The following is an 18,794-nucleotide window of genomic DNA, read 5'->3' on the forward strand; positions in this document are numbered from 1 at the left end:
TGAGTTACGACTGTTTGCATCTTAGAATAAAAAGCAAAAACAAAAGCTGAAAGTTACAGTCTAGTTCAGCAGAACCACTGCTTAGATATCTGTGATGGTCAGAACAGTCTAATGGACTCTGCCTCAAGGTTCAGACTGGCAGTGCCTTCATCCAGTTACCTTGCTAAGCATGTGTTTCGTCATGGAGGGGTGATAATGTGGCCACATTGTTCACAAATAAGTGAGAAAAGAGAAATTTCTCCAAGTGCATTGCATTCTAAATGATGAGCGATTGTTGAAATACTTAGTTAATAAATATGCAAAAATATGTAAAGAAATTATTTTAAAATGGGAGTTGATTATATAAGTACTGTATACTCTGAATTGGATGGCATGGTGACACAGTGGTAGCACTGCTTCCTCGCAACAACAAGGCCGAGATTCACATCCCAGGTCCTCTGTGGAGATGGCATGTTCTGCCTGTGTCTGCTTAGGTGTCCTCCAGGTCCAAGGACATGCAGGTGAGGAGGACTAGTGATGCTAAATTGGCCCCAGAATCAACAGCGTGCTCACCCTGTGATGGACTGGCATCTTGTTCAGGGATTGTCCTTGCCTTGCACATCTATGCTTCCTGGGACCGGCTCCTGTGACCCTACTCAGGGCCATCTAGTTGTGAACAATTTGTGGATGGATACTCTGAAGGGATGTAGCCTTTCAAAGTTTATTTCCTTTAAAAACTGTGTATATTAGACTCAGTGCACTTATAAAAAAAACTTTGGAAAATCAAAACTATGCAAATTACTGTAAAGTCAAATAGTTTCACATACCAGTCACTGTTAATTCTTATTAAGAGTTGTTTTCCTCAAGAAAGTTTATTCTTAGCTTAGATGTTAGTACAGTATAAGTTACACATTATCATAATTAGATTAATGGCAGAGAGTGGTGAAAGTGTAAGCTCTTTTCTACTTAAATCTTCTTGACTATAATTTGATTTGTCTTAAATAAAACCAGTAACTTGACTTGCTGGAATGTAATCATTATAGCCTGAGACCTGACCTGAAAGTTGAACGTGAGACTTGCGTATGTAGGACTTAGTCCTAATTCTGCATCTTGTCACTGATGATCACCATGTACACCAATATAATACAGTTAGGCTAATAAACAAAATATCAGTCCTAATAGAAAAAAAAAGACTGTTTGCTGTTTTGATCAAATTAAGAACGATCTGATGCTGAAAAAGGGTATGTCATTGGAAATACTGCTCTGTCCCATCCATTGGTTCACACCATACCTCAGTGATCACCAGTATTATGACTTCATTAAGGAACACAAATCTACCACAAGGTATCCCTCAAGGGTCAGTTCTCGGTCCAATCCTCTTCAACATCTATATGCTCCAATTAGGTGAGATTATTCGTCGGTATGGTCTAGGCTTCCACTGCTATGCCGATGACACACAACTTTATATATGTGTTGATGCAACTGCAACATCTTTGCCTGTTGCACTGACTGATTTCATTTGGGAAATCAATCATTGGATGACAGATAATTTTTTACGACTTAATCCTGATAAAACAGAAATCTTACTAGTTGGTACCAAATCTGTCTACTCTACCCTTCGTGGGCTAAAAATTGACATTGATGGGATCCTGGCCGAACCCTCAGCATCAGTCCATAATTTGGGTGTCATCTTTGATCAGCTTCTTACTTTTCAACCACACATTAGCTCAATAGTACAGACCGCTTTTTTCCATCTCCTTAACATTGCTCATCTGCATTCTTTCCTCAGTGTGAAGGATACTGAAACACTCATTCATGCTTTCATCACTACCCGTCTGGACTATTGCAATGCTTTGTTTTATGGCCTCCCGACTAAATATATCAATAGATTACAATATGTTCAGAATTCTGCTGCTCGTCTACTTACACACACTAAAAAATCTGCTCACATAACTCCTGACCTTTACAATTTGCATTGGTTATCAGTCTTTTCAAGAATCAAATATAAAATTGTTGTTCTCACCTCTAAAGCCCTTCATGGGTTAGCCCCTCATTATCTCTCTGAGCTGCTGCTTCCTTACACTCCTGCTCGTTCATTAAGATCATTGGATGCTAACTTACTAACTGTACCTAAATACAGGCTAGTAACTATGGGTGGCAGAGCTTTCAGTGTGATAACCCCTAAAATTTGGAATGCTCATCCTCTCAGCCTTCGCGAGGAAAAATCTATTACTCATTTCAAAATCCTGTTAAAAATACATCTCTTCAATGAGTATTATTCATTTTCTTGTATGTAATTTCTTTGTCTTGTTAATGTGTTTATTGAATTATAAAGTGTCCTTGAGTGTATGAAAGGTGCTACATAAATAAAACTTATTACTATTATGAGCTGTGGGAAGGACCTGAACTGCCAATGAGGGATACACATAAGAGAACAGAAATGGAGCAGATTCATGAACTGTGGATCGCAATGATGAGGACCAGCAAAAGGCCAACTTAACCTATATATATATCTATATCTGTACACTATATATATCTACATACAATTTATTACTGCATATTGTAAGAGAACAGACAGACCATGATAAGGAGCTGGGGCACCACCCTGATGACCCAGTATAATCAGAATGCAGCAATGGGAATGAAAATATGCAATAATTGTGAAAATGTCTTTTAAGACGTGAGCTCCAAAGTGAACTGTTTTCATAATGGCTGAGCTTCCGGTCATAAGTCGTTCTGGAAGGAAGAGGCAGGTCCAAGCAGACTAACACTGTCGATTATCCAGTCTGCAGAGGGAGGAAGAGAAAAGGCATTAGAACACAGTACCAACCCCTGGGGCAGCGGGTAATTACAATCACCAGATCCCTTAAGTTCTCCCCTATGTGCACTCGTGTGAAAATATATAGATATGCACATACACATACAGCATTTACAAAGCAGTTCTATTTTGATTAACAGCATTGCAAGAATGTATTATTACAGCCTATTCACATGCAAAAATAAATAAAGTAAAATATTACAGTGGCATGAACCTTACCAACATGAGAGACAAAGAAAAACAGCATATGGTGGAAAGCAAAATACATCAGGTCACAGTATTAACCTGAAATTGGACACTAAACTGCAGCCCTAAATTAAGTCAGCAAAGACTTACTTCACCTAGCTGCACAAACTCAGTACAATCAGGTCATGTCAAGAGCATGCACTGGTACAGCACATTGCTGCACCCACCACACAACGAAACAGCTTTGGATCCTGTTTGGCAACCCACCAGGCAGACACGTGGTCCAGTCCCACCCTTCTGCAAATGACCATCTATTTGCTGCAGCCAGGTGTTACATGGGCATCTCCTTGGCCTGGTCCAGCTGCTTGGGACCTCAATAATGAGGATCCTGCAAGCCAGATCACCCTCAGGGAATCGTGCCACATGGCTGTAGTGCCATAACTGATGCTTCCTCACAATGTAGGTAATGTGCCTCATTCAGAACTCCATCAGCAACTGCTTATTCGACACAAAGTCAAACCAGTGGTATCCAACAGTTCTCTGAAAAGACACAGTACCAAAGAAGTCCTTGTCTCAGATCACTGGATAGCGTCCAAGTCTCCCAATCGTATAGCAAAACAGGAAGGACCAGGACTCTAAAGACTTGGACCTTTGTTCTTTTGCAAAGATATCGGGAGTGTCACACACCCCATTCCAGTGACTTCATGTCCCCTCAATTCATCTATCAACTTCATAGTAAGAGTCACCAGAGATATGAATGCCGCTGCCAAGGTAAATAAACCTCTCAATGAGGTCAACACTCTCTCTGTAGACAGAGGTTATTAAATGCCTGAATCTTAGTTTTTAACCAGGGCACTTGCAAGCCCAGACACTCAGACTCCTTGCTCAGTCTCTCAAGAGCCCCCTCAGAGCCTCTGTTGAGCATAAGCATCATTGCTGATGCACAGCATCATTGGCAAAGTCAAGATCGGTGAATCTTTCTTCACCAACAGATGCCCCACAGCCTCTGGACCCTATGACTCTGCCCAACACCCTGTCTATGCAAGCCACAATGAATAAATAAAATTTAAAATACACATAATATACAAGTTTAAAACATGTCTGATGGCCAAAAAGTCAATTTTTTGCTAACTGAACAAGCTACACAAAAGAAGGATCAAATGAAAGAATTTTCTTTAACAATTTTAGAGGAGCTATTGATCTTACCATACCTTCAGGTCTGTATCACATGGAGGAACATTGCCACCAACATGATGTAGTATGCTAACTCAAGTGTTCGGCCATAGTGGGCATCTTGGATCCTGAAGACAATGAAAGATCACCAACCAGAAGAAAAAAACACAACAAAGAAACCAAACATCCAAATACACCTAATCTATCTACACCTAATAATTTAAACTAGATTAATTTAGAATTTAAGTATGTGGAAGAAGATGGTCCGCTGTGGCAACCCCTAACGGGAGCAGCTGAAAGAAGAAGAAGAATCTGTATATATAATTCACTAAGCTGCCAGCGAGCAAGACACCCATGGAGCACGCAGGATGGAGCCACGCCCACCAACTCGGACACAGCAACTCACAAAACAGGGTGTCATTCGCGTTCGTCTCTGCTACACTCCACATGCACCTCTGAGCCACGTTGACTTTTCATTATTCTTTTCGGTTACGATGCACGACCGCGTCCACCGTAGCAAACTGTTTTACACGCCATGGTCTTAGAGTTGGTGGGCGGGTCTCTGTGAGTTGCTCTTGCGAGCAGACACATGACCAGGCAGTGTGTATGCTTCAAGAACGAGGGTGGACGCGGCAGGGCCATCTAAGAAGAAGCATGTTTGTCGCAGATGTGAATTGCTGTATGCGGCGTGTAAAAGTTTGTTTGTCGCGGATGTGAATCACTGAATGAGCGTGCGACAGCGGTCCTCCAATTGTCAGTCACGGACAATTGTATGTTGCCCTCTCCAGAGTTCCATCTTTTCATTCACCTACAGTCGTATGCTCAGACCCACCCCATTTGGACAATTGTGTCTTTCAGGAAGTGTTCACCCATCAATACATAATTATGCGGCGTATGCCGCGGGTTGGCTAGTTATATTATATTAGGTAAACTTTATTAATCCCATTGGGAACTGTAGATGCATACAACAGCAGAAACATAAAAAACAAAGTTACAAACTTCCAGGACAAATAATACAATCAATCAAAAGGTAAATAAATAATAAATGTATATTGTGCAGAAATCGCATAGTAAACTTAAACAGTATAAGTACTGTATTAAGACTAAAAATTGAACCATGGGAAAAGAATCTGCCAATGGCAAGGCTGTCTTATCACAATGTGCTCCCTAGTCACAGACTATCACCTTTATTATGCTTTTGATCATGTGATTGTTTTTAGAAGAAGGTTAATGCTGCAAACACAAAATTGCTACTGTCAAATCAGTGTTATAGGAATAGAGAAACTTACGAGACTGCATTTCATCCTTTTACTCTGTTCACGGGTTGCAAGAACCACTCATTCTTCCATGAATCTATTCAATTCCTGAACTCACTTAATCTATTTCAGTATCATGGTCAGGCTGGGCCCATCCCATCGTACTGGGAAAAAACACAAGAAGTAACTTTAGGTAAAGAGTAAGTCTATTACATGGCAGTGAATTTAGGAGGCAAACTGAACAGGCTTAATACAAGAGCTACAAATTGATCCGTGAAACACAGAAACCTATTAGCAGTGTGGCTATTGGTAGTTATATGTTTATGGTGTTTGACTACTCAACCGCTCCCAGTTTATGCAGTCTTCATGTTCTTGCCATCTCTGTGAGCTTTCTCTTACTATTCCTGTCTCATCTCTTAACATATCCCAAAGATGCATATATATTTGGCTAGTTGATGACACAACTTTGGCCTGGCTTAGCGGTTTGTGTGAGTGTCCTGTGATCACATGGTTATCGACCATAACTGGCTGCTAGATTTCTGTTAGTGTGGACTTTGACTCCTAGTAATAGAAAAAAAATGGGCTTGGAAATTGAAAAGAATTGGAAATTGGAAACCTATTGAGATCCATTGGTAAGGAAATACATTGCTTAATGGTTTCATTATCATTCATTACCATGGCTGCTACATTTCTGTCCTCAGGGTTCACCATCATCAAGTAGAGATAAAGTCCATCAGTGTGCCAACAATGATGTGACTGTATTTGTGATCTGAAGAACACCATGACCATACAAGCCATTCACTGACCACATTATGCTGATTTTTATCAGTCAATGATTTTTATAATCCTTCGTTTTCTGCTGAAGGCAGTGATATTTTGACAGTCATTTTCAGCCTTCATTTACTCCTTTCTCTACGTCGTGTCACACCCTATGACTTGCAATATAAATTGATTTGCAAAGCACTTTGAGCTTGTGCTCCCTGAGCATTAATAATAATGTATTAATTAATTGTGTTCTGATGTGTTTGCTACAGCAATTTAACTTCCCACTAACCAGAGACAATCTACTGCTATAGCACCTGTGTGATGACCTGGGATGGGTCCACAGTAGTGCTCAATGCTGCCTTGGCCATCTCCCAGAAGAGATTAGGTAATTTGGAGGGGCAATAAATTAAGTTTCAATCACAGCATAAAGAAAGATTTCTTTGTCTGAATTTCATTAATGTAAAAACAACTACAAATTATTAAGAGCACTCTTAAATCTTCTGTCAATTTCATTGATTTTACCATGTTTTTGTTCTGCTTCAATCAGCAAATTGGTGAGTAAAAGTCTAGTTCCTGAATAAATATGAAATGAGCAGTAAAATGTCTTATATACCCTATTAGTAAGGTAAAATGTATTTCTTCTTTGACATAATGCATTAAAAACTGTGTCATAAAAATGAAGAGTGAACATGCAGTTATGGAAGACCTGATAAAGTTCAAATGAGTCAGGGGATGCCTTTCATTTCTTATCCCAATGTTACACTTTCATGCACGTTTAGATTCGTTTTTCTGTTATGTATTGTAAGCTGTCGCACGGCAGACTGGAAATTACATAAGCCAGACTCTGATTGATGGCATCTATGCACCAGGATAGCGGGTCCTGTTTTTCAAAGTGCGCATTTTATTTCCAGAAGATCAGACAGGTTGACAGCTAAAATTACACAGTCACACCAGCTAAGTGTTCTGCAACAAAAGTCATTCAGAGGACTTACTTCTGTCAAGGTCAACTCAATAAAGAAGCATCACACCACCAAGTCTGTCTGTTGAGGCACACAATGTTGACTTCTCACGTTAACCAGTAAAACACCTAAATATAAGAAATGGTGCCACCTGATAAGGATATCATTTCACACATTAAACACTGGTCTTTGTTCGTTTTTTTTATTCTATACATTTTTCTAAAATATTTCATAAGCATATACACAGCATAAACTTATCAAACCTGTTTAGGCAAAACCTATCCTGGCACAATCAGGTTCAAGGGAAGGAACAGCCAAAAATGAAGCCCATTGATGCTCACTTTCCTTCTCACACTCACACAGGATCAATTGACCCAACATGCATATCTTTCGTTTTCCTCCCATATCCCCAGATTATCTGGGAGAAAAGCTGGGTACATAAGGAGAACATGCAAACTCCACATGGACAACAACCAAGTGTGTGATTCAAACACTCCTCACAATGTGACTGAGCCATCCTGGGTGCCAAATTTATTAAAAGCATGAGCTTTCAATTAGAAAAAATCTATCTGGCAATGCTGCAACACAGTTTAAAATCTTAACAATTGACAGGACATTTTCATTTCAATATGAATTTGAGGATTTCAAATTTTAGATAAAAAAGTTTGGTGCATTTCTGAAAAGGCTGGTGCTCCTTTTATGTGTTGCTTCTGAAGCTGAAGATCATATAGATATGTACAGCATTTGTGCAGTTCAGGAAGAAGTGGATTACAAGACTTACACAGTAAATAAAACTTTAGATATAAACCTGTAGCTTCAAACCTACAGTATCTGCTTAACCAGTCCATCCATATATAGCATCTAACAATCTTCAGTTATTCAGCCTAATTTCTGGAGTGTTTTTGATATTCTTTTCCTAACATATTTTTATTTCATGTTTTCCTTGACATGTTTTTGGTTCTGCCTTTCAATGTTTGCATAGGGCTGCTTTTCACCATTTTATATCATTTATATCGAGGAGTTGTTTATCAGCTGAGCATTACTACAAATAAAGACCCTCCCTTGATAAAGGTTGAAACGTTTCTCCAGGAATACCAGGTTCCTGAATTAAACATTCATAGTTGTGACTCTTGTTTTGCCCTATTACTAAAGTATACCCCAAGGATCAAACCCCTTCTTGAATCCAGTTTGCGATTGATTTTCAGATTGCATATTTAAACTCTACCACTGAAAAACTACAAAAAAATATATGCTTGCTTAAATCGAAAGACATTAGAACATTAAAAAAGTTTTGATGAGAACATGCCATTCATTTCCATAATTTTGCCAAGCATATTCAGCTAAAATGTCTGAAATAAAACTGAGATATGAAGGTTTCTAAATTTATTTTCTCAACCACATTATCTGGTAATTTATCCCATGTGGCTATGGTTCTGCATGAAGGAAAATTGTCTAACATTTATACAAAATTTTCCCTTAATAGTTTCCAGCGGAGTCCCCACGTTCTTGATCAAGAATTTATTTTAAAATAAAAAGCTGCGGCATCTTCATAATTTTAAAAACTTCAGTTATGTCTCTTCCTAATCTCTTCTTAAAATGATAAAGGTTAAGGTTCCTCAATCTCTCCTCATAGCTGATACCTCTCTGTCCTGAAACCACCCTAGTCACTGTTCTCGGGACTTTCTCCAGTGCTGGTATGTCTTTTTTGTAATATGGAGACAAAAACTGTACACAGTATTCCAAGTGAAGCCCTCACCGGTGCATTATATAACTTAAATCATAACTTTCCTTGACTTGTACTCCACACCTCATGATATACAGTATAACCTAATATCCACAAAGTGTGCTTTCAAGTTTCAGACCTCCCGTTGTGTATTCAAATCTAACATTTCTACTTCTTACATTTTATACTTTATATGTACTTACATTAAATTTCATTTACCACAAATTCCAATTTAATACATCATCCAAGTCCATCTGCAACAAATAAGCTGATTCTGTATTAAACTGCTCTTCCACCTAATTTGGTATTATCTGTAAACTTAACCAGCTTGTTGATTATATTTTTGCTTAGATCATCATTCCTATTAGTGAAAACATGTTAAACATTTGATAAATATACAGTAGTAGCAAATGGGTAGTGCTAAAAACACACTACACGACAGGTTTTATATACACCTGTCAGATAATACGTAAATCCATCCATCCATCTGTTATTGAAACTGCTTAAACATTTTATTTAATGATAAGGCTACAGCCTATCCTGCAAGCTTTAGGCACAAGGCAGGAGCAATCCCTGCTGTGTTCAGGTCATCATGTAAAGCAATTTATGATTCATATGTTCATGAAGGCAGGTATCATATAACATTGGACACTATGACTGAACCACCACAGGAATAGTTTTAATGATTCATATTACTCCCAAAATACATTTTAAATATATATATATATATATATATATATATATACTGTATAAATTTAAGCCATTCTTTAGAACCCAAAGTAGCACAATGTACAGTATGTAAAATCACATCCACCTCATGCATTGAACCAGCTCCTCAAAGCTGTAAGGCCGCAGAGCAAAAAACAACACTACCAGGCTGCCTTTCTGAAGGGTTACAACATTTCTATTAATTGTGTAATGTCTACTTAAGTTAAAGGGTAACATTTGAAATGGGATTCTTTGTAATTCTAGATATTGTGTGCTTAATTTGGATTGCATTCCTTCACAAATATGTCTGCTTAATTCATTTTTAAATCATGAAATTGAAAATAGATTTAGGGAACTCTTGATAACATTTTCTGATATAGAGTATCCTCTTCCATTCTTCAGAACAATCCCCCTTTCTTTTACTGCAAAACCTCCAGGCTTATCAGCTCTGGAATTCAATTCGCTGAAATGTTTAATTGTAACTGCAAAGTAAAAGTGTATCACATTTGGCAGGGAAAATTTTAAAAAGTGTCACACTATAAAAAAAGTAGACCAGGATATTAGTATTCATCTCAACTGACCACAGCCTGGCTATTTAGATGGTTCTTCTGTTCCATTTAGTATTGAAGGTTCTAAATATCTCGGCATAGACTTTTTGTAAAGCTGCATTCAGCTAATTATTAGAAACAGTGTTGCACAGTGTGAGCTGTTGATTTGGGGAATACAGTGGTTAATGATGATGCCTCACCTTTCAGAAGACTTGGGTTCAGCTCTCGGTGTATCTATAAATATATAATGTCTTGTTTGTGTGTGTGGGTTGCTAAATAATATATATATATATATATATATATATATATATATATATATATATATATATATATATATATATATATATATATTTATATATATTTGCTTGTACTGTAAAGAAGTTCAGTGTGTTGTGCTTTCACATTGGTGTCCCAACAGATTCAACAAATTGGATGACTCTCTCTACCCAAGTAAAAAAAAATGTTTTCAGAAAAGTTTACAAATTTATTACAATCAAAAACTGAAATCTGTCATTCATATAAGTATTCAGACCCTATATTCAGTAGTTTGTAAAAACCCCTTTTATAGTTTATCCTATTTTCCGGGTAGATCCCCTCAAGCTCCATTATATTGGATGAGAAGTGCCAGTGAACTGCCATATTCAGGTCTCTCCACAGATATTCCATGGCGCTTAAGTCCGGGCTTTGGCTGCGCCACTCAAGGACAGTCAGAGACTTGTCCCGAATCTACTCCACAGTTGTCTTGGCTGTGTGCTTCAGGTCATTGCCATGCTGAAAGATGAACCATTGCCCCAGTCTGAGGTTACATGAACTCTTGAGCAGGTTTCTTCAACTACCTTCCTGTATTTTGGGAGCATTCATCTTTTCCTCAGTTCTGACCTGACTCCCTGTCCCTGCTACTGAGGAGCACCCCCATAGCATGATGCCACCACCACCATGATTCAGAATAAAGAGTTTGGTTTTTGTGTCAACAGACAAAATAATCCTTCTCGTCATTCTTTCAAAGCAGGCCATCATATTTCTTTTACTTAAGAGTGGTATCTGTCTAGCCAATCTACCACAAACACCTGACTGACTGAGTGTGGCTGAGATGGTCATCCTTTCAACAGCTTCTCCCAACTCAGCAGAGGACCTTTGAAGCTCAGTTAGAGTGACCATTTAAATTTCTTAGTCACTTCAGTGACCTTTCTTGCCTGGTTCCTCAGTTTGGCCAGAGAGCTAACTCTAGGAAGAGTCTTAGAGTTCTTAACTTCTTCCTATTTCACAATTGTTAATGCTAATGGGAACACTTAAAGTTTTAGAAGTGGTTTTATACCCTTGCTCTGATCTATGCCTCACCACAATTTTACCACACAGGTCTACTGAGAGTTCTTTGGACATTGTGGCTTGGTTTTTGTTCTGACATGCAGTGTGAATTGTAGGACCTTATATACAGGTACATGTTGTGAGGGACAGCTGGCATCCTTGCCCAGGTAGGATGCCCTCAACCTGGAAGGACAGGGGGAGCCCTTTTAAATAGGGCATTGCCTCCTCCAAAATGCTAGATGGCAACCAGCCCAGGCTGGGATCCCGACATGAGTGCCCACAGGGCATGCTAGGAATTGTAGTCCCAGGGGACAGCCATGTTGGGTCCTGTGGAGTCTGCCAAGGGGAGCTACAGGATTTGGAAGTCCCTACTTGGTAGGGCTCCAACCTCACCCAGAAGTGCTTTGGAACTGCAGATTCATGTCAACAAGAGCACTCATGGGGATTGATATGCTTGAATGGGACCAGATTGCACAAAATTGGGTGCGGTCCAAACATATGTGCATGGATCAAACTACTTTATACTAGCCCAGAAGCCTCAGTTCATATTAACAACATTATTTCAGATAATTTCAAACTTGAATGTGATACTCAACAAGGATGCCCCTTATTACCTTTGATCTTTGCAATCACAGTTGAACTGTTGGCTGTATACTTTTGAAATGCATCAGTACACTACATGTAGATGATATGGTACTGTATATATCAGACCCACAAAATTCTGTGCCAGCAATCCTAAAAGCATTAACAGATTTTCAAAAGATATTTGGACTTAAAATCAATTTGAATTCCCTAGCCGGTAATATTGGACTGGACACTCCATTTATCTATTTCAAGATGTAAATATTACAAGTAAATATAAAGCTGTTTTTATAACAACAAAATTTTGCTCTCTGAATGGAAAAAATTAAACAAGACGTGGCTAGATGGTTTACCATCTACCTTGCACTAGCAGGGAGAATCAACATTGTTAAGATGACTATCCTTCCCAATTTGCTCTTCCTATTTCAAAGCATCCCCATATACATTAACAAATCTTTTTTTGAGAAATTTGACTCAATCACAACTTCATTTATTTGGAATTCGAAACATCCACACATCCAAAGGGCGACTCTACAACGACTTAAAGCAGAAGGGGGCATGGCACTTCCCAACTTTCAATTTTATTAGTGGGCGGCAAATACACAAGCTATAAAGACCTGGACATCGACACAAGCTCATGAAAATCCACAAGCCTGGTCTGCAATAGAAATAAAATCTTGTAGTACTTCTATATATTCCCTGCTCTGTACCCCAGTTAATACAAACTACCTTCATTACACTAAAAATCCAATTACCCTTCATTCTCTCAGAATATGGAACCAATGTAGGAAGCACTTTAAGACAGACAAGCTCTTATCTAATGCACCTCTGCATAACAACAACTTTTTCCACCATCTCAAACATATGCACTATTCAAAGTCTGAAAAATGTCTGGGATTAAACACTTAGAGATTTGTGCATAGATAATGTCTTTCCGTCCTACAAACAATCAGGCAGCCTTGGTGTCACAATCCCTCCCAACCCATTAACAGCTGTGTTTGGTGTATTCCCAGAGGGGCCTAAAGTGGCGAAGGACAAATAAACTGTAATTTCCTTTACTACACTAATAGCACATAGACTTATCTTGCTCAACTGGAAGAATCCCACCCCACCACTATTAAGTCAGTGGGTAACCAATGTTCTATACTACTTGAAACTGGAAAATATCACTATCAACTTTTTTTTAAAAACACATGGCAGGATCTAATCAATAACGTTTTACCTTTTTTTTCTTGCTCCTTTTTTAGTTTTGGTTGCTGGCTCCTCTCTTTCTCTTGGGTGGAGGTCAAATTTTGCTTTAATTTGTTAAATTTGTCTTAACTGTAAGGAATGTTATCTGTTTCTAATTAAACTCATTAAAAATATATATAAAAAAGTGCTGCCTGCCAAAATTCAAGGAGCCAGAGTTGGGAGAATAGAGGATGAAGCTTGTCTCTCAGTGCAAGAGACAGAGAACAGAAGACAAAAGTACTGCTGAGTGCTGTATACTGTGCTTTGTAATGTGGTTTTAGAGTGGGAAACATTTAAAAGGAAGAGTTTCCCACAGTAAAAATGCTCTTGTTCATTTTATACTTGCATTCAAGCCTTTGTCTCGGGTGTTTGGGGTGCTAGAGTGCCCCCTGGTGGCCACAAGATGTTTTTCTAAACAATATCCAATAAATTCAGCTTGCCACAGCTGCACTCCAATCAAGATCTAGACACAACTCAAGGAAAATAAAGTGATACACCAAACCACAGTTTTGAGTGCTGCAGCAAAGGGTTTGAATACTGATTTCAGTTTTTGATTTTTAACAAATTTTCTAATCAGTTTTCACTTTGCCATTATGGGTTACTGAGTGAAGATTGATTGGCAAAGATGGCAAATTTATTAATTTAAAATTAAGTCAGCAACACAATAAAGTGTGCAAAAACTGACAGGGTCTGAATACTTTTTGAACGCACTATATACCTGATGTATGTCTGACTATATATATATATATATATATATATATATATATATATATATATATATATATATATATATATATATACTGTATATATATATATATATTTGTATTACTATATATTTGCCTGTTTACCCCCAAAAGGCTGTTTTGATCTTTGTTTACAATGAAATGTACACTAAGTTTTTTTGTCCTCACTGTTTTACAGGTAACAAGTTTTCTTCAGCTCATGCTGGTCTGCTGGTTGTGTTTTCCTGGTGTTACTCATCAGTTTTTGCATGGGCCCCTTTGGCTAAATGGGGGCATTACGGTCCAGAGCCATATGGCACCGCATGTTGCATTGACTGGCATGCAGCGAAAAATGAGCTGTCTGCCATGACCTACATTGTGTCTCTATTTGTATTCTGCTATGTGGTACCGTGTACCATTATCTTTACCTCCTATGCTTTTATTCTGTTGACTGTTTGGGGATCCAGACAAGCTGTACAACAGCATGTGTCTCCGGTGACAAAAGCTGGCAGCGCCCACAATGTCATCATTAAGGTAGGTTGCTTCAGCAGGATTTTTTTTATCTCAAATGAAAGAGAAATATTAATGGGAATAAGCTCTGAGAGTAAACTATACCATATCATCTTCTTAGCCCGCTTAATTCTGAGCAGGGAACCTGGGGGGCAAAGGATAGTGCGTAATATAGGAACAACTCCTCGAAACAGGGCACCAGCCTATCACAATGAGGTTAAACTGTCCACTTTAATGTGAGGAGCAAATAAAGTTGAGCTTTGGCAAACACTCAGTCATGGAGTAGAAAAATCAGAATTAACTGCAAAAAGGAGAAGAATTAAAATGTAAGAAAACTGGTTTTCTGCTACATTTATAGGTTTTAGTGACTGTTGTCAAACTGTGCATTAGAAGTTATAAGGAGTTGCAAACTTGTGAAATCATTTATTGTTGATGAAGCTTAAAAAAGCTGGATCTTGAGATTGACATCTTTTGTGCCACTTACCTTTTCTACTGTATCTAAAGTTCTTCAGCATGTTGTGGCTTCTCTACTCACCAATTTCCCCTTGGGATTAATATCTATCTATCTATCTATCTATCTATCTATCTATCTATCTATCTATCTATCTATCTATCTATCTATCTATCTATCTATCTATCTATCTATCTATCTATCTATCTATCTATCCAATTTACTTAACTCCTAATACCCTGATAGAATCAACTCAAACTGGTTTCAGGGCACAACACAGCTGTGAAACTGTTCTCCTCTGACTAATATATTATTATTATAATAAATCTGTAATTAATTTATTTAGTCAATCAGCAATATTCTATTGTCCAAACTGGGTATCTCTTTGATTGATCTCCAGTGGCTTATGTTCAGCCTAGTGTCAGTCATACAACGAATTTCTCAAAGATCTGCCTCTCCACTCATTCACTGGTCAAGAGTCCTGTCTTCAATTCAAACGCACACTAGATGTGTAAGCTCATGCTGTAAAAAGCCTGGGCTTCTAGAAACCATGGATTCTGGCACTTCAATCAATCAATCGCATCGGTTGTGTATTTGTGGCTCCTCGTCGGTTTCATTTTGCCAACAACATGCTCACCTCCATTGTCTATCAGCGGCTAAGCATGCTTTTCTCTTCTCGGAGGTTTCGTTTTGCCGATGTGCTCACCTCACTTGTGTATTAGCAGCAGCGGTTTCACTTTGGTGACAGAGTCGCTTTCTCTTAGCTTCAAGCTGTAGCCTCGCACTTCTGGGCTGGACAGACAGACACACACATTTCCATGTGTAGACGTTTATATATAAGATGCTTATTTTTCCGGAAGTAACTGTTAGCAATATTTTAGCAAAAAATGAATGTGTTTTGCATGTATTAAACATACGACTGTATAATGGACATGTGGATTATGTGAAAAGAGTGACAAGAGGATCTTTTTCTTTTTTCCATGGATGTTTTTCATATTGTTTTCCATTTTTACATTGTACTACATGTTGCCATGTTAGGTTGCTGCTCCATGTCTCCATGTGACTCATAATGGAAAAGCAGGTTTTGAAAATGGATAGCTTATGTACTACAGATGTGTATTGCATTTAGAATGTGTATATGCACTTCAATAACCCGATTATTTTTGAAATGTAATGTAAACCCTTATTACAATTACAGAAATCTGGTTATTGGCCTCTGTGAAACCTGATTAACAGTGGTAGATTTCTCCACAAATAATTCAATTATCTGGTCACGTAAACCCTTAACAGGATTATTATTAAGGATTTTATAGTCTTTCAGCAGCCATGGGTGGAAGTGTCCACAAAATTCATTTTTAGAGGCAAATGTCTGGGCATTATTCAATCTCCTGTCAGAAATAATCTGACTAAATATTTCAGAAATTGTGAAATTTATGTTGACAACCAAAATGTACAAAAAATGTAATGTGTTGATAGCATTAGAGTAATAAAAGTAACATGTAGTCCTATTACTTTTTTAAAGTAATGAGTAACCTAATGTAATATTATCTTATTGAAGTTAAAAAGTATCTGCGTTATTATTATTCCAGCAGCATTAGATGTAAGGCAAGAATCACACATAATGGTATGTCGATTCTTTGCAGGGCTCAATCACACAGCCAAGTAGAATAGAGTGTGCTACGTGCAATCTGGTAACAGAAACCTATAAATAAAGCATCAGTTTGACTAAACATATTTATGGATCACAAGAAGATTATCACAGGTGTCATGCGTTTTTCAATTCATAGTGACTGATGATTACATTTACGTAACTCTTTTTTTGCGCAGTTTAAAGATGGTGGAGCATTTTGCCAAAGGAAAACTCCAGATTACTTGCACATGTAAATGTAGATTATTAAGAAATCAGGTTTCTGGCTTAACTGGGTTATTCATGTTAATCTGATTATGTGTCTGTGTGTGCGCGCGTGTGTGTGAGCAGGTAAATGCATTGAGTGTGTAGAAACTGCTAAAGTATGGATATGACCAAAATATCAAGAATTCCTTATTCTAAATAAGGGTATGGCAGACATATTTGTACTGGTAACTCTTCTGGTGTGAATTACATTTTACTTTTTCTTGCAGCTCTCTATAGCAGTTTGCATTGGTTTCCTGACTGCCTGGAGCCCATATGCAATTGTTTCCATGTGGGCTGCCTTTGGAGATTCTCAGCATGTACCATCTGTTGCATTTGCAATGGCAGCAATCTTCGCAAAGTCATCTACAATCTACAATCCCATCATTTATCTGCTCTTCAAGCCCAATTTCCGCAAATTTCTTTGTCGGGATGCTGCAGTTTGCCGGCGGCGTGTGTGCACCCCGTTCAGCTGCTGCAGAATGCCAGGGCAGCAAAAGGAAATGTTTCAGAGTAAAGATGTCAACAACTCCACGTGGCTGTCCAATGGCCAGCCCGAGAATAACATAGGCTGCCATCGCTGTCCTGACTCAAGGCCTGTAAGGACTCTTTCAGCAAATAGAACTGCTCAAGTTACAAAAAGTCTAACAAATAAAGAGGTGCCAGTTACACAACTCTCAGATGAACTGAAAAAAGAATTTCTTTAGTTCTAGGGGACCTGTAATGGAAAAAGCCACAATAAAATTGTATATCGGGGACCCAGGTTTGGTTCTGGCTTCAGATTTTTGCTTCCTTCTAATTTTTTAATTAGAAGCTGATTATTTCTGCTCAAGCAAAATTTTTGGAGCTTCATTTCAGTTACTGTATATACTCACATTTAAGTTCTCCTGCGAATAAGTCTGGGCTTGATTTTACAGTATAATTTCCCGTATTTTATAATGTCTGTCGTATAAGTCGAATGTGGAAAACTCACGCTATTGGTCCAAGAGATTATGATATGCTAACGCCCACCTGAGAGAGTAACCATGGAGCACACTGCCTTTTTTTTCTATGTATTGTGCTTACATGATCACAAGGTAATACCCAAACTATTCCAAAGAGACATTTGTACTGTTTTGTGTTTTTTGTACCTCACACCCTCATACACCTTTATCGTAAGAGCATCCCTTATCTACGATGGAGTGTTCGAGCAGAAGAAAATATGAAGCTGGTTTTAAATTAAAAGTCTTTGAAGTGGTGAAAGAAATTGGTAACTGCGCTGCTGCAACAAAATTCAATGTGTCTGAGAAACTGGTGCTAGATTGGAGGAGGCAAGAAAATGTAAAAAAAAAACAAAACATTAAGTGTCACATTTTTGAATGGGCGTATAAGTCGGGGTCTGATTTTATGATCGATTTTTTTGGGTTTCAAGACCTGACTTATACGCGAGTATATACGGTAACTCACTTGTTATAATTTCCACACCTTAATAGCTTGTTTAAGTCATTTACTATTTTCTTAACATCATTGGCATCCTTGGACTCAGAATTCTATGTAAGTACAGTCAGTCAGTCAGTCATTATCCAACCAGCTATATCCTAACACAGGGTCACGGGAGTCTGCTGGAGCCAATCCCAGTCGGCACAGGGCGCAAGGCAGGAACAAGTCCTGGGCAGGGCGCCAGCCCACCGCAGGGTATTTAAGTACAGTTAAGCCCAATTCAGACTTGGGGTGATGTGTAATGATCTGCTGCACTGTGTTAAGCCTGAATAACTCTCAGGACATTATTCTGCTGCCATCTGCTAAATAAAAAAAAAACATTATGCTGCAAAAACTCAAGAATATTCTGTGTTTTGACAATTTAAGATAACTCATCAATGTTCATGAGTGGGGAGGAAGATTCAAACAAAACACAATGATAAGGAAGCAAGAAGCTGTAAAGCCATTTTCGGCTTGGAACAAACTGAAACTGAAACATTAGTTGAATCAAGCAATAGTGATGATAACGT

At 38.2% G+C, this 18,794-nt stretch overlaps 1 protein-coding gene across 1 annotated transcript in view; it reads left to right on the forward strand.

The window, feature by feature from the left end:
• The window catches only part of opn7b (opsin 7, group member b), a 47,353-nt gene extending 29,056 nt beyond the window's left edge, over nt 1–18,297 (forward strand). Inside the window, exons 4-5 of the mRNA XM_028810600.2 lie at nt 14,154–14,488; nt 17,037–18,297. Of these exons, the coding sequence (XP_028666433.2) occupies nt 14,154–14,488; nt 17,037–17,513 (812 nt within the window). The 3' untranslated portion in view covers nt 17,514–18,297. The remainder of the gene's footprint in view (nt 1–14,153; nt 14,489–17,036) is intronic.
• Nucleotides 18,298–18,794: the final 497 nt, after the last annotated feature.

The sequence above is a fragment of the Erpetoichthys calabaricus genome, chromosome 10 (genome assembly GCF_900747795.2).
Source record: "Erpetoichthys calabaricus chromosome 10, fErpCal1.3, whole genome shotgun sequence".
NCBI classification, from domain to species: Eukaryota; Metazoa; Chordata; class Cladistia; order Polypteriformes; family Polypteridae; genus Erpetoichthys; species Erpetoichthys calabaricus.